The following is a 14736-nucleotide window of genomic DNA, read 5'->3' as shown; positions in this document are numbered from 1 at the left end:
CACGCACACACTCAGCGCGCGCACAAAAGAGGATTAGAGCCTGTAGTTGTTGAAGAAGTTGTAATGCTTTGACTCCGATAACTCGTTAAATCCATGAAATGAAAGAGATAGGAAATGAGGAGTTGGTGTCTCATACTGGTGTTAAACTGTTAGACTTTAATGAAATATACTGATTTTTGCAGAATATTTAGATTGATAACTTCCGTGCGCAGATGGATTAGTCACAGGACTAATATGCGATATGACAATTGCGTTCGACTATATATGAACTAGCTAATTTAATTACAGTATTTCTATATTTAACGTTAGTTTATCAGTATGTTTGAAAGTATATTTTTTCGATTATTGGTGATTACATAGGCTCTCTCTCTCTCACACACCTGCACCGTTTAAAACACCAAATATATGGCAATCTTACTCTTACTCCACCCATGCATGATAATATCGTGTATCGTCGATCTCACGGGCTGACGATATGACGATTTGAAAAATGGCCATATCGGCCAACACTAGTTTCCACAGTTAACTGTACCTAAAGCAGCACTGCGCTCACAAACGCTGCTTTATCAGGTATGATGAAATAAAAATGAGACCAATCGGACCAATCAACTGCAGATTAGCATCACACAAACGAGGGGTTTGGAAAAATTAATCGTTGAGCGGATCATTTGGGAGTCGTTGAACAAATAAGGTAAAAATAAATGCCAAAATAAGAACCTTTCATTACCCATAATAGGGGCACTTTAAAATAAACAACAGAAGAAAATAGAATACAACAGGAAAAAAAAAAGCTACAGCAGATATGGACCACATGCCTAATGATCACATTTATTTGTTAATTTGGCCTGGACCACGAATAAACAAATCCTTCAGCTGCATGTGCAACAGAAATCACTCAAACACACAAACAAAGCCATTATTTGTCTAATGATGGAATATTTTTTTTATTAAAAAAAGTTAATACTTTTGAGGTTATGTGGTATTTCACTTAAACACTACCTAATATGAACGGTCCTCAAGAGTACATCGCCGTCAGTCAATCAGTCGGCAGCGGATCTAACCTGATCTCACAACACTCGCCCATCAGAGAGATCTGATGAGAAAATCAGACCTCTGCAGGAACTATCTCGCTCTCCGTTAACAACAGCTGGTCAGGGTTCACTCAGCATTCAGCTAATGAGCCACTTGGATACTTTTTCCCCTCTTTTTGTTTGAATTTGTGTCTTTTTACAAGACTAACAAAGAAGAACACTCTTCCATGGTGTCTGGGAATTCACTTGCATGATGTTTATTTACACTGTAGGTTTTATGTTGTGTAACCTACTACGCAACCTGGATTTTCTCCAAATGTGATTTCTGTTGATTCAATTAAGCAAACAAGCAAGATCCAACATTTTGTGAAGAGTACATCCATCTAATTATCTATGGTATCCACTTACCTTTTTTTAAATAAATGTAAAAATAATAATAATTACTATTATATTAAAGGAATAGATTGACCAAAAATGTACTTATTCCCGGGCCATCCAAGATGTAGTTGTGTTTGTTTCTTGATCTGAAAAGATTTGGAGAAATTAGCATTACATCACTTGTTCAGCAATGGATGCTATGCAGTGAATGGGTGCCGTCAGAATGAGAATCCAAATAGCTGATAAAAACATATTTGTTTAGAGTTGTTTTGGCTTGATGTTTGATGTAAAAAATTTCCTAATGACCAATTTATCAAAAATATGCATCTTTTAATATCATTCTGACGGCACCCATTCACTGCAGAGGATCCATTGGTGAGGGACTGAGTGATGTGGTACTGAATTTCCCCAAAGTCTGTTCTGAAGGACAAACAAATATCTACATCTGGGATGACCTGAGGGTGAGTAAACATTCCTTAAAATCTCCTCAAAATCCCTTAAAATAGAAACACACCAATGATATTAAAGCTGTTAAACAGTCATCACTCTACCTGGACACAAATGCAGAGAAATCTTTGAATTCAACACCATCCACAACGATATTGAGCTCTGTAACTCTCCTGCGCAGAGCATCGTCCTCCTGGAAATAAACACAGAGTTAAACAACATCAGAAACACTCTTAATAAATAGCCTTAAACTGATCTGCATTTATGCATTTATTCCATCACCTGTCATGAAACTGATGGTTTATGGGATTTCCTCTCTTCAGGAAAGAAACTCTTTTACTTTTTTTTTTTATTGTTAAGACTGGAGCATGAACCTGCTTTCACTTTTTTATGTGCTTTATATAATGCTTCAAGTTTATTCTTGACTATTGACATGGTAAAGATTTTAAACTTTAAAGATTTTTTATTTTATTTTTTATTTATTTTATTTTTACTGTGACTCAGCTTTAGATGTTCCAACACAAATAAAACAGAGTTATATATTGATCTATCCACAGGTTGCCAGTTTAAAAGAGCTCAAAAATGTTTAGGGTGAAATCAGTCACCAACCAACATTTCTATTCTGAATTATTTAATGCAGCTGTGTAAATATTGGTGCTAAGGAGGTCGCTCAAAGAACTGCATTTATGCTTGTCATGAAGATTTCAGAGAAAGAAGGACAACAAAACACTATAATTGTCGAATCTACTCCATTAAAGAGACATTTTAAGTCTAATGCACAAATCTGATGTTGAAATGACAAAGTCTCGGGTCAAAATGGAGACATGCTGTCCTCTAGTGTTTACTATAAGAACAATCACGGCAGGCTTCACTGGTGGTTTAAATGGTTATGTTCTTTGCAAAAACGCAGCTTTTCTCTTCACAAGACATTAACTGATTTACTGGAGTGCTTTAGATTACTTGTGATGTTTTTAGCAGCTGTTTGGACTCTCATTCTGACGGCACCCATTCACTGCAGAGCATCCGTTGCTGAGCAAGTGATGAAATGTTAATTTCTCCAAATCTGTTCTGATGAAGAAACAAATCCATCTACATCTTGGATGGCCTGAAGGTGAGTGAATTGTTCAGGTAATTTGCTAACCATTCATAAAAAACACCAAAACCCATAAAACAAATTAGTATTAAGGATTTTCTTAACCTCATGGTTTTGTTGCAATCAGCTGCAAGACCGTGAATATCTTAAGTCCTAAAGCACTCAATCTACATCGTTCATCTGGTAGGAGAAAAATTTCAAACACCCTGCTTTGCAAAGAAGTATCCATTTTGTGAGCATTTTGAAAGTGTGTTAATTTTAATAAACAATACCTGTGTTAATACTGTTAAGTGCATGCATAAATATGAAGTGACTTCTTTGTACCTGAATCTCGGTCACTGCAAATTCAACCTGGAACAAAAGTACACTGCAGTGACCTGCAAGTCTGAGCTGCTGTACAAGTTTTCTCTCACCTGAAGAGACAACAGAAGTAAGTAAAAAAAAATTTTCTTGCAATAAATCGAGAAATTAACCTATATAAATGATTTTGTAATTAAAGGCAAATTTAAAAAAAAATCACTTTTGTGCAATGTCTTTACGAAACACTCATTTAGAGCAATCCCATTGATTTCCGTCTGTCTTCTGAGGTCTTTTTCCAGCTCTCTGACTTCTGTGATCAGCTTTGAAAGAGCGGGTTTCTGTGATCCTCCTCTTTCCTCAAACACTGACTTTCTGCAAGAGGAGAAAAAAAAGTGAAACCTTCAATGTATTTCCTTTTGTCCAGTCCTCAAGTGAACCATTTTCACTGTGATTATCCTCAAAGATTTCACATCACAGGAAGACAGTTTTGTTCATTATGTTTACTTTATGCTTTTGTTCATTTATGTCCAGTTTAGACTAGATCAAATCCACTGAAAGGTAGTCCGTACTAACAGTTCATGCTGTAGTCGATCTCCATGCTCTATGGAAATGGACCGTAAAATCTCCTCCTGTTCAGCCTCAAGCATTTCAATTTCCTGCTGGAGCATCTGGATCTCTTCTTCATATTTCTGCTCCATTCTCTTCCTCAATCTACTAAAAAGCCGTTCATGAAAATACATACAGAAAGAGAGAGAGATATTACATAATACACCCGTTTACATAGTATACATATAGCTTAAATTACATTTGCATGCTAGAATTGTTTTGATATGCAAAGGTCCTAAACTCAAGTAAAAAAAAAAAAAACTTTTAACTAATCTAACTTAAGCAATATATAACATTTCAACAAAATATACAACATATTTAATAGATTTCACCGCATGCTTTTTTCATTGCATTCTGTAGGAGACGGTTCATGTCAAAAACGCTGTTATAAATGTATCAAACCGACGTATTATCCTAACAGCTATCAATGTGTTAATTATAAACCTTTAGATTATTTTATATTGTTTTATAATAGCAATATTTCGAGCGTAAATCCGATGACAAGAGCTCGATTTGACAGAACAAACCAAAACATTAATCAGACGAGAGTCTTAATAAAGTCTAAAGTTGTAATATAAAGCTATATGTTATTTTTATATGGATCTAATACTTAAATAACTTAAAATCGAGCGTTTATAGGAATAAACTTACTTTTATCTACTCCTGAAAATGAAAACAGCGACTTCACGATTCTGACTGATTCAACTGAATCCCGCGTCAACACGGAACAAACCAAATGAGAACTGCAGGGGTGAAGATATATACAAAAACACACTTAAACATTTATCTAAATATAATTATTATGAAGCGGAGTTGTTATAAATGAATATATTTCTGCCTTTAATCATCGATGCGTATGAGATAAATCGGATATTTGTCTAATATTACTTCACTGTTTTGTCGATGGAACATTCCATAAGGATGCGGTACATTCGAAATTGGAACCAAATGCACGTCATGATGTCACAGCGGACGACTTACAGTGTAACATCAGTATATGAATGTGAATCTTCGGCATTAGTCTGTTTACTTTAGCGTTTGCTTTTATTCAGCCTCATGGAATATTTTAGGAACTGTTTAACTATGACATGTTAACGTAAGATACGTTTAAAAATAACACCATACAGAGTGTACTGCTGTAGTAATATGTAATACAGTCCCATGTCTTGCAAAATTTATATTTAAAAAAACAAATAAAATAATTTACATAAAAATCTTTTTGGTCAGGTTTTTTGATCAGGCTTAAAATCATTTGTGTTGTGTAACAAGTTCTGAAACATTGCTAATAAATACACATTTTAAATTGTGTTTTGCCAACTTTAGTAGTGTGCATAATTTTACACATTTTGTATGTTTTGATCATGATTTATTGTACATAAAGGAATTATAAAATGATTATTGTCTTATCTGTAGTGACCTGAATTTTAATATCATTGCATCCATCATTTAGAGTCGTAATTCACTGAAAATTGAATTTGCCTCATAGTCTTTTAGAGTCATTTACTCGAAGATCTTTTTCAGGACTGAATTTGTGTTTGATTCTGATGAAGAAGAGGATAAAGCCACAAGCAGACCAGAAGAACAACTTGAGGGGGGGGGGGGGGGGGGGCACTTAGAGGACGATTCAGGATCTGATGAAGATCAACAAACGTCCACTTTGAAAGAAAAGGCATACATTTTGATCTTTTCACTTGTTTTTAAAAGTTTATGAACCTTGTTTTAGCTTAACGGAGATGTTTCCAGCCTACATTACGACCCAACACAACAAGAACATGCTGCTTTTGAGAACAAGACAGAGGATCGGAAGAAAGAGAGGTATTAGTTAAACTAATTTTTGGATTTAAATTCATTTGACTGTTTCTTTGTAATTGTGAAATCTACTATCAATTTCTGGGCAGTTTCACAAATAGTTTCTACACCATTTTTTTTTTTCACTGTCCATATATTAAATATCTTTCTCTCTTTCTAAGTCACTGATCAAATAACAAACGCATGTTTTGCGCATATCTATATATACACCAACTAAAATGTTGTGAATCTTGTTTAGATTACACTTTGATTAAAATTCAATCAACTGTGACTCAGTTGTAGAGCATTGTGTTAGCAGCGCAAAATGCCTTGGGTTCAACTCCCAGGGAACACACATACTGATAAAAAAAAATAAAAATAAATGTGTAGCCTGAATGCACTATAAGTTGCTTTGGATAAAACTTCTACCAAATGCATAAATGTAAATGCATATTTGAGTGATTAGTAATATTTGCAGTAATATTTTGTGCATAACATTAAACTAAATTTTATACTCAGTCCCTTTGCTTGAAACAGATGACATTTGAAGGTACTCGAATTTGGTTTGCATTATTTATTACCTGAATTTCAGCAATTTCCCAATGAAACAGGAGTGTCGCAAGAAACAAAAGAGATGCCAAAAGACACCAGAGGCCTTCGCTGAATACCTGAACGATTTAAAGTATTCAAAATAAATTACAGAGACACTTTTGCATATTCTGTTTAATAGCTGTAATTTATTATTTAAAAAAAACATGATCTACTGAATATTTCCTTTGTATGATCTCTATTATTTGAGCTAATAAATGTCTCTTTATACCACTAGATGGTGATGAGATCATACTTTCATGACTATTGCAGCAGGCTTCAGTGTGTTTTCATTCTTCACTCACTTTCTCCAAACCACAGGATCAACCACAAAGTTGTGTTCTAGAAAACCTACTCTGTGCTTTGTATGTGTTTACACGCGCTGCTTTAAAGACCGTTTAGTACATATGTTCTGCACAGAAGATCATGCAAATGTTACATAATGCAATTTTCTAATCTTTTTGCATCTAGTCTGTAAGGAAAGATTGCACGGTGTCGACAGCTACAAAGACACTTTAAATTTGTGGGAAAACATACTTTATGTGCAAGGATGATTGAGGAAACTCTTCAACCTGGTCTTAGTGTCCATTTTGGCTAATGATAGTGATATTTGACCCCTGGTGTTTAGTCTTACCCTTATCTGCAGACTCAAGCAGTTTCCACCAGCTAGAGCAAAAGGGTAACTGGAGTCTTTACTCTTGTGTAAACTTCCAAAAAATGTTTAAAAATGTAATGTTATCCATGAAGGTTTTGAGCACAGATATATTTTTTTTAATAAACATTTTTTTGTTTCTCATAGAAGAAAGAATTTAGGTTATATTTTGCAAATAAGTACAAGTAAAAACTAAATGCTATATAGTTTAGGTATAGTAACTGGATACATTTTGCCATTTGTTATCACTGTTTTGCTTTAGTGCAGTTCGTGTAAATAAATGTTATGTGTGAACTGTTGCATGTCTTACTTAAATTGCAAATTCAGTTAGAATGATTTTTATTTCAAGGTCACACAAGCGCAGGCAAGTTGGCACTGAACGTGTTTTATGTCAGTCTGTGCAAAGGCCAAGAATGAAACATGCAATCACTCAAGCAGCTAAAACCTTGCACTCGTCCACCCATGAAACCCTTAATAAATAAATATACATGAACTATTTGGCTCTGCCCAGTTAGCGTATTGTGTGTCTCTGTGTTAAAGAATGTCGTGGTTCCATTGACTTTGTGTTTGATCAACAGTGGTTTTGCTCACTAGGCAAAGCAGCACTTCTGTGGATCTGAAATATAGTCATGCACACTGTGTTCTGTGTATAAACAGGACGCTGTGGTTTCCGATTTCAGTGTGACATCACAGCTCGTCAAGGACTGATAACAGCTGTTGTACAGTGACATAAGTCCCCCAAAACGACCGTTTTGCATCACCAAGTTCTGTTTTTGTACTTCAATCATAATACATTTAATTTTGGAACTTTTTAGATAAAATAGTATGGGTTTTGTAATGGTGTTTAATATGCTTTGAGTGGTTTTTAGCATATTGCTAAAGCTAGGATGATGAATGTGGTAGTTAGCATGTTGCTAAAAAAAAAGTTAGCATGTTGCTGGTGTATGTTTAAAAGAACCCACAAAAAGTAATATTCTGTTTTCTAAATATTGCTTGACCTCATCCTTCAATGCATTTATTTTTTACCCACTTTGCTAGAATTAATAACTCGCCCCTCCTCAACAAAACACATGATTGGAGGAATAATTCACGTTCCTAGCATAGATACAAGATTTTTGAGTTGCTGTGTGATTGTGTGGAGATTAAAAAAGTTTTATGTCTATTAAGATTCCTCAGATTATCATTTTGCTTTCTGCGTCTGTTAAAGGGCCAGTAGTATATATATAATTATTTTTTCTAAAGTACTAGCAAACAGTCCTTTGTGCAAGTTAATATTGTAATGTAAAACCCCATTTTAGGTTCTACTTAAAGCCTTTATTATCAAAAGCATGTCACATTTAGACTTTATGATGCTAACTGTAATGCTAATCTGTGAATGGGGGATGGGAAGCCAAAAACGGTATTCATTCTCCATTTTAATATTAACTCAGCACAGCTGTCTTGATTTTAAAGTCTTTTTCTAGGTTTTAATTTTTTTTTTCACCAGTGAACATATGTTAGAAAAGATTAGCAAGCTGTTTGACAGATAGGAATGAACTCTGGTGGTTTTTATGACAAAGGGAGGCTAATTTCTGAGCGGGGAGGAACCAGAATACGGGCTGGTTTGAAATATCAACACTTTACTCTGTAAATTCCTCTCATAGTGTGAATAACTTCCACAGTTACGTGTTACTAATGTGTTAGCCAGCTCAAAAAGACAAAGTCAGGTGACTAGCCTAGCCTGTGTCTGACTATAATAACAGCCCTTCCCCCAAATGACACACCGTGCCTGCAAGGGTAAAATAAGAGGCTTTCCACATACAGATGTGTACTGCATATCTTATGTAAATACAGAAATTTGATAAACCACCAAAATATTAGCTTCAGCATAGCTGGAATTTAAAAAAATTGACTAGTGGCTGCAGTCTGTAGCAACAGATGCTATTGCCAAAACTTTGCAATGAACCGCCATGTGTTTACTTGAGAAAAATAGTCTGTACTTTTCCATACTTAAAGGTCTTGTGTGTTTTTCACTCCAAACATTCCCATCCTCTGTTCCTCAAATCCCACCCCGTCCTGCCCCCAGACTTTTCAAAGAGCACTTGTTTGGATCTATAACTATTACTATTCACATCCAAGCGTAGGGCTCGGATAACATCAGCGTCTTCAGCGATAGGATGACGCTAAGATGAGGGGGTTGTCATCAACGGCCATTTTAAAGGCTTCCTGGTCTCTGATTGGCTATCGCTTTGGCATATCAGGTTAGTGTGTGACAGCAGGAATGTCTGTTTTTGCACTGAGACAAAATTCCAACCCTCCTTAGTTATACACAAACAGTGTTGGGCACAAAAATGAAATGAAATGAAATGAAAAAAGAAGGAAAGGAGAATGTGTTGCCTGGCACTTAAATTAGCAGCTTTCCTTTATGCTTGGTGCAACAGGCTGAGGTTTCATATAATTAGTTAAGAGTGTCGCTGTGCAGGTGGTTCGGGTTAAACAGCAACAGTTAGAAAAGCTGCAAATGTCTTCATTTCAAGCTTCAGTAGTGTAGTTCCCAACGTAACAGCTTATTCTTGAATGTCAAGAGGATGATTTAGTAATTCAAGCTCATTACAAATCATATTATGACCATAGCATTTCAGTAAACATTTTACTACAAAAGGCCAAAAGTCATACTTAAGTAGCTTAAATGTTGCATTGCATCTAACGGTATTATTGTACTTTAAATGTTAAAATGAAAAGATGAATAAAAGTATGATTTGATCTAGCGAGATAATTTCATTCATGTACATTTTTTTTTTTTTTTTAGGTTTTACTGTTTACTTTTAAAACAGCTGTTGCTTTACAATTTTACTGTACACTTTACAACCTGTTTGTTTGTGAGAATTTAAAAGTATTTATATGCATTTCCATGTCCAGGAACCAACGCAAATGCTGACCTGTTAGTAAACCATATATTAAAACCAGTTAGCATGCAGTAAAATGAATGTCGATTTACTTTGCAGAAAGAAAATGTACTGCACCCGTGATTTTACTGTGTTTTGCCCATGGAAAAGTTGCTTTCTCCATGCTATACGGTTTTCTGGTTTGTAACCAGCATTGCTATTTATCCCGTTGTAAAGACATTCGGAGGGTTTTTAGCATGGTGCTACATGGTTTTGTGTGTGTTTATTATTTCTTTAGCTCTGTAGATATGGCTCAGGTCAAATTAAACTGTTAAACGGTAAAGTGATGTTTCCCTTAACACTGCCTAGGAAAACACCTAGAAAATATTAAGGATTCACCTAACAATACTATTCATGCCGTCAGATTGTCTTCTTTGGAAATCAAAGTGGTTCATTTATAGAAGTGAGAATCAAATCCATAAAATGACGTCAACCAGAACTGCAGCTGGGTACAAGGTCACAGAGGGAGAATCCAAAATGACAGCATTGACATTATGGAAGTGTTATTGTTAAATAAAATTAAAATTAAAACTATTAAAAATGTGAATTTTTAATTTTAATTATTTTTGTGAAAATTTTTTGGTAATTGACAATTACAGAATTTTTTTTTTTTTTTTGTAATTGAAATAAAATAATAGAATTTAATTGATTAAAAAAAAAAGCCTAAAACTGAAACTAATGAAAATTTAATTTAGAAATAAAAGTTTCAATTAAAGCTCTAAAATTACTAAAACTACAAAAGCAATGAAAATTACACTGGTCTACATTTTTTTATTATTATAAAATATATAAACACAAATGAAATCTGAAAATATAAAAACAAAAGCTAGTTCAAAATATTAAAAAATAAATAAATACAAAAATACTTAAGAAAAATCAGCCCTTTTTATTGTACAATGGCTACATTCTTGGATATATAAAAAAGAATTGTTAGTTCATAATTTCTCTCAAATCCGATAAGGAGATATTTAAGAGGGGATGCCCAAAGTTCAAAAATTTCTTCCTCTCTGACATAAAAAAAAAACCCATTTTACTTTCAAAGGCTGGTGCATTTCTGACAGAAACAGTCCCGCTGATCAAACACCAGAACTCAAACCACGTGAGGCTGACAGAGACAGATCATCGGCATGAAACGGGGCCCTTTCTGGCTCATGATTTTCTCAATATTGGGTGTAGGAGGCACTTTATATGTCTGTGAAGGAGAGGAGAGGATATAGAGGGAAAGGGTGGAGGCGTAAAACACGAAGTGCAGCCTTTGGGCCTGTTAGGAGATTAAACTACGTGCAAGAGGAAAGCGAGCCAGCGGGAGGGAGAGAGAGAGTCGATTGGGATTGAGTGCTCTCTTATATCATTATCTCGCTGAATAATCCTGCTAGCAGCATCTTTGGCAGCGGGGGAAGGGAATGAACCCACATTCACAGTCTATGGGTCTTGCCTTCTACTTATCTGCAGTGTTTCCTCAGTTTGCTCACTTTTGTTGCCATTTAAGAAAAACGGATCTTGTTTGTGCTGTATGAATGTTGCTCAACTAAAGTCATTCACATTTACATCTAAATGTAGAGACTTTTATCCCAAGTCATTCACAGTGCATTCAATTTACATTCTTAGCAAAGCATTAGCAGTTAGCATTGAAGCGTTTGATGCAGTAGCATTAACTGTTAACAGGAAAACGGTCTTAAAATGCAAACGAGCAAAAGTCATTGATCTAAAGGTACATTTTTCCTGGCTGAGAAAAAAACAAAAAAACTAAAACTAGTCGTGCTGGTTGGTTGACTGGTTTAAGTGGCTGACTGCCTGACTAGCTATAGAAGAGGTCAAAAGCCTTCTGAAACTAGCTATGACTGGACTGGAAAGACCATCTAAAACTAGCCACAGCTTAGGCTGGTTTCAGCATTTTTTTCCCCCCAGCAGGTTAAGAATGTAGTTAACAATTAATTAAACTATATTAACAGTATTAACTGCTAATGAACTGTTAAAAAATGTATCTTGAATGGCATGTGTCACTTTTGGTAAAAATGTTTGTCAAATACTTAACGGTAAATGTCAACATCAATGTTATACTCTCATTGGACGTAGTGTCTAATGCTATAGTGCAAACCGTTCCGAATTGTGCACTTATGTACTATTTTATGATGTTGTGTGATATAAATAGTGCCATTTAATGGTGAGAATTCTAAAAAGAAGTCCACTTTAAATACTCGGATGATGCTCTTAAATAACCAGAAAAACCAGTGCATCTTTGGGGCACACCTACGTCAGTTTGGATAAAAGTTCTGTCAAATACATAATGTAAATGTTAATGACTCTAGTGCAACAACATCTACGCAGTGCAAACAAGAAAATCACTGATTTGAGCAAATCTATGGCTAAAGAATGTAGCTAACAGCTACTTTAGCTGTGATTATACTCACAATATGCTAACTGCTAATGAACTGCTAAAAATGAATCTTGAACAGTCTGTGAGTCACTTTTCGATAAATGTGTCTGTAAAATACATAAATGTAGATGCAAACGTCAATGACTTTAGCGCAACAGGAACTATGCAGTATGACCGATTTAAGCAAAAATGTACATATTTATAGTGTTAACTGCTAATGAAATGTTAAAAATGTATCTTGAATGCATTGTGAGTCACTTTGCATAAACGTGTCTGTAAGATGCATGAATGAAAATGTGAATGACTTCACCATAACAGCATCTACATTTATGTGACTCAAAGCGATACCATTTGAGGCTATGCTACATTGCGAATATAATCACAGCTAAAGGAGTTGCTAACTACACTATTTAGCCATGTATAATGACTAAAATGCTTTGTTTTTAAAGTACACACTTAAGGATGATTCAATCTTTGAATTTTGATGGGGTAAAAACACTCTGGATTATGACAACACGCTAGTTTGTATTGATAACTTGCTCGGCCTGTCAAACAGTTATGATTCAAGCTGACATGCCTGTTGTTTTTCCTGTCATGACATGTCATTGAGAGAGAAATTAGGACGTGATTGTGTGCCTCTTCCACCCAAGGTTTACACCATTGGGTCATGGATTTGTTTCTATAGCGAAGGCCTTTGAGAGGAACCCATCCCCCACACAACACACACACATCCACCCCAGCCCTCAACTGTAGCCTGGCTCTTGGCCGTTTAAAGGTATAGCGCACGTTTTAGTTTGCATGTAACGTTTTTGTATTTTTACTGTACTGTAGTATTGGCCTGTGCAGATTTTTGTTTTTCCCTGGCCTGACCTCTGTTGAAACAATCGTAAATTGATCTATCAGACGTGTATATTGATAGGAGGCACTGTTCTCGGAATCAGCTTACAATAAATTTTTACAAAGTTTAATTGAATTATGTGCACTGATTAATCATGCACAATTGCATGAAGAAATGGTATTAAATAGAGTCAATGTTGATGTTTAATAGGTATTACAGTACATAAATACTAAACAGATTTATGAAAGATACTGTAAAGAAAAGAAGAACGAGGCAAACCAGCTTTGACCCGACCGACAGAATCTTGTTTTTGGTAAAGTTGTCGTCGTTATCCTGTTCCTCCCCTCCTCCCACCATCGGTGTCACATGATCAAGATCTTATGCTTCTTTGGAAGCTGAATCTTCCTTATTTCAGAGTTTCGGTTTGATGTCTATATTAGTATTATACATTTCCTTTCACAACAGTCCCACAAAATGTCATTTACATAATGCATTTGGCATGAAATAGTACTCTTTTTTTTATGAACTTTGACAAGTACAGGCTTTCCAGTGTAGAGTCTGAAACAGTATGTGGTCATAAAACCAATATGAGGTCATTATAATTATACATGAAGTATAAATATGATTCAAGACACTGCCCAGACATGTCATGCCATCTGCCCATTTACAGAATGGGAGAGTCCTTTCTAACAGTGATGTAGATGTTATATAATGTTTTACAGCAAAGTTAAGCTGCTTTGCTTATTGATTAAGTGATCCTCCACCTTGATAACAAGCCCCAGCACACATTTGATCTAACACCTTAAGCTCTGGTCCAAAGGACGGGTTTGCCTCATTCGACACATGTCCGGCCCCAAAATCTTGTTCCTGGCATTAAGCGTGTTTAATCTTGAACCGTTTGGATAATGTGCATGTTTGAATAGAAACATAGAGGTAAAAATTGTAATGCACTGCACCGAGAAAGATTTCGTTTATTAAGGTTTAAGATTTGAATGATATTACTGTTTAAGGGAAATTTTTAAGGGTGCATTTTTAGGTGCTCTAACTAACTCCCAAACCACTTTAATTACTAACAAGAGTCAGTTTCATGAAATCCATCAAGTAAGCCCATGCCACATTTAATCACAAAACACACTTTTTTTTTCATGGCAAGTAATATTTATTTTTTAATTCTTATGACTGTAATTAATTAAAAACAATCATATGCTAGTAAAATATAAAATATTTATACATCATTTCATATTATAGTATTTGTTATACTGCCTTTTATTTGTGCAGACTGCAATAAAAATGTTCTTTTATATATTTGATTTACATTACAAAAAATTCTAAATTACACCCAAAACACAGTGTTATTAATTATAAAGATAATAGTTTTTGAATAATTGGAATTCGTTTTTTTATTTTAAATTTTCCTTTTTAATTTTAGTTAAAAGTTTTAGTAACATTGTCATGTGATTTGTCATTTGTACCAGCTTTTCATTTCACAAAAACTTGATTCTTAATCTATATTTCCATTTAAATATCTATCTATCTATCTGGTAAATATTGCATGCATTCTCTCAGTTAATAAGGTCATAAAAATTGCAATTATCATTAAAAAAGAAGTTTATTAAGCTTATTTTTCATTTATTTTTAAATAGTTTTAGATAGATCATGCCACACCTGCCAAGTCAACTACTTAGAAACTCTCTTTTCCCATCGCAGTAAAATG

The 14736-nt window shown here is 34.7% G+C and overlaps 1 protein-coding gene across 4 annotated transcripts in view; it reads right to left on the bottom strand.

The window, feature by feature from the left end:
• The window catches only part of cenpp (centromere protein P), a 67955-nt gene that overhangs the window by 52109 nt on the left and 1110 nt on the right, over positions 1-14736 (bottom strand). Inside the window, exons 1-5 of one of the 4 annotated variants that reach the window (XM_052538974.1) lie at positions 4507-4632; positions 3823-3963; positions 3470-3621; positions 3274-3362; positions 1961-2049 (exon numbers count right to left, since the gene is read on the bottom strand). In XM_052538974.1, the coding sequence (XP_052394934.1) occupies positions 1961-2049; positions 3274-3362; positions 3470-3621; positions 3823-3947 (455 nt within the window). In that variant the 5' untranslated portion in view covers positions 3948-3963; positions 4507-4632. Of the gene's footprint in view, positions 1-1960; positions 2050-3273; positions 3363-3469; positions 3622-3822; positions 3964-4506; positions 4633-14736 lie in introns of those variants that run through there. The other 3 variants (XM_052538975.1, XM_052538972.1, XM_052538973.1) reach the window with 3 other exon arrangements.

Source organism: Carassius gibelio, chromosome A22, assembly GCF_023724105.1.
Source record: "Carassius gibelio isolate Cgi1373 ecotype wild population from Czech Republic chromosome A22, carGib1.2-hapl.c, whole genome shotgun sequence".
NCBI classification, from domain to species: Eukaryota; Metazoa; Chordata; class Actinopteri; order Cypriniformes; family Cyprinidae; genus Carassius; species Carassius gibelio.
The sequence above is the reverse complement of the archived record's forward strand: the minus strand, read 5'-3'. Positions and strand labels throughout refer to the sequence as shown.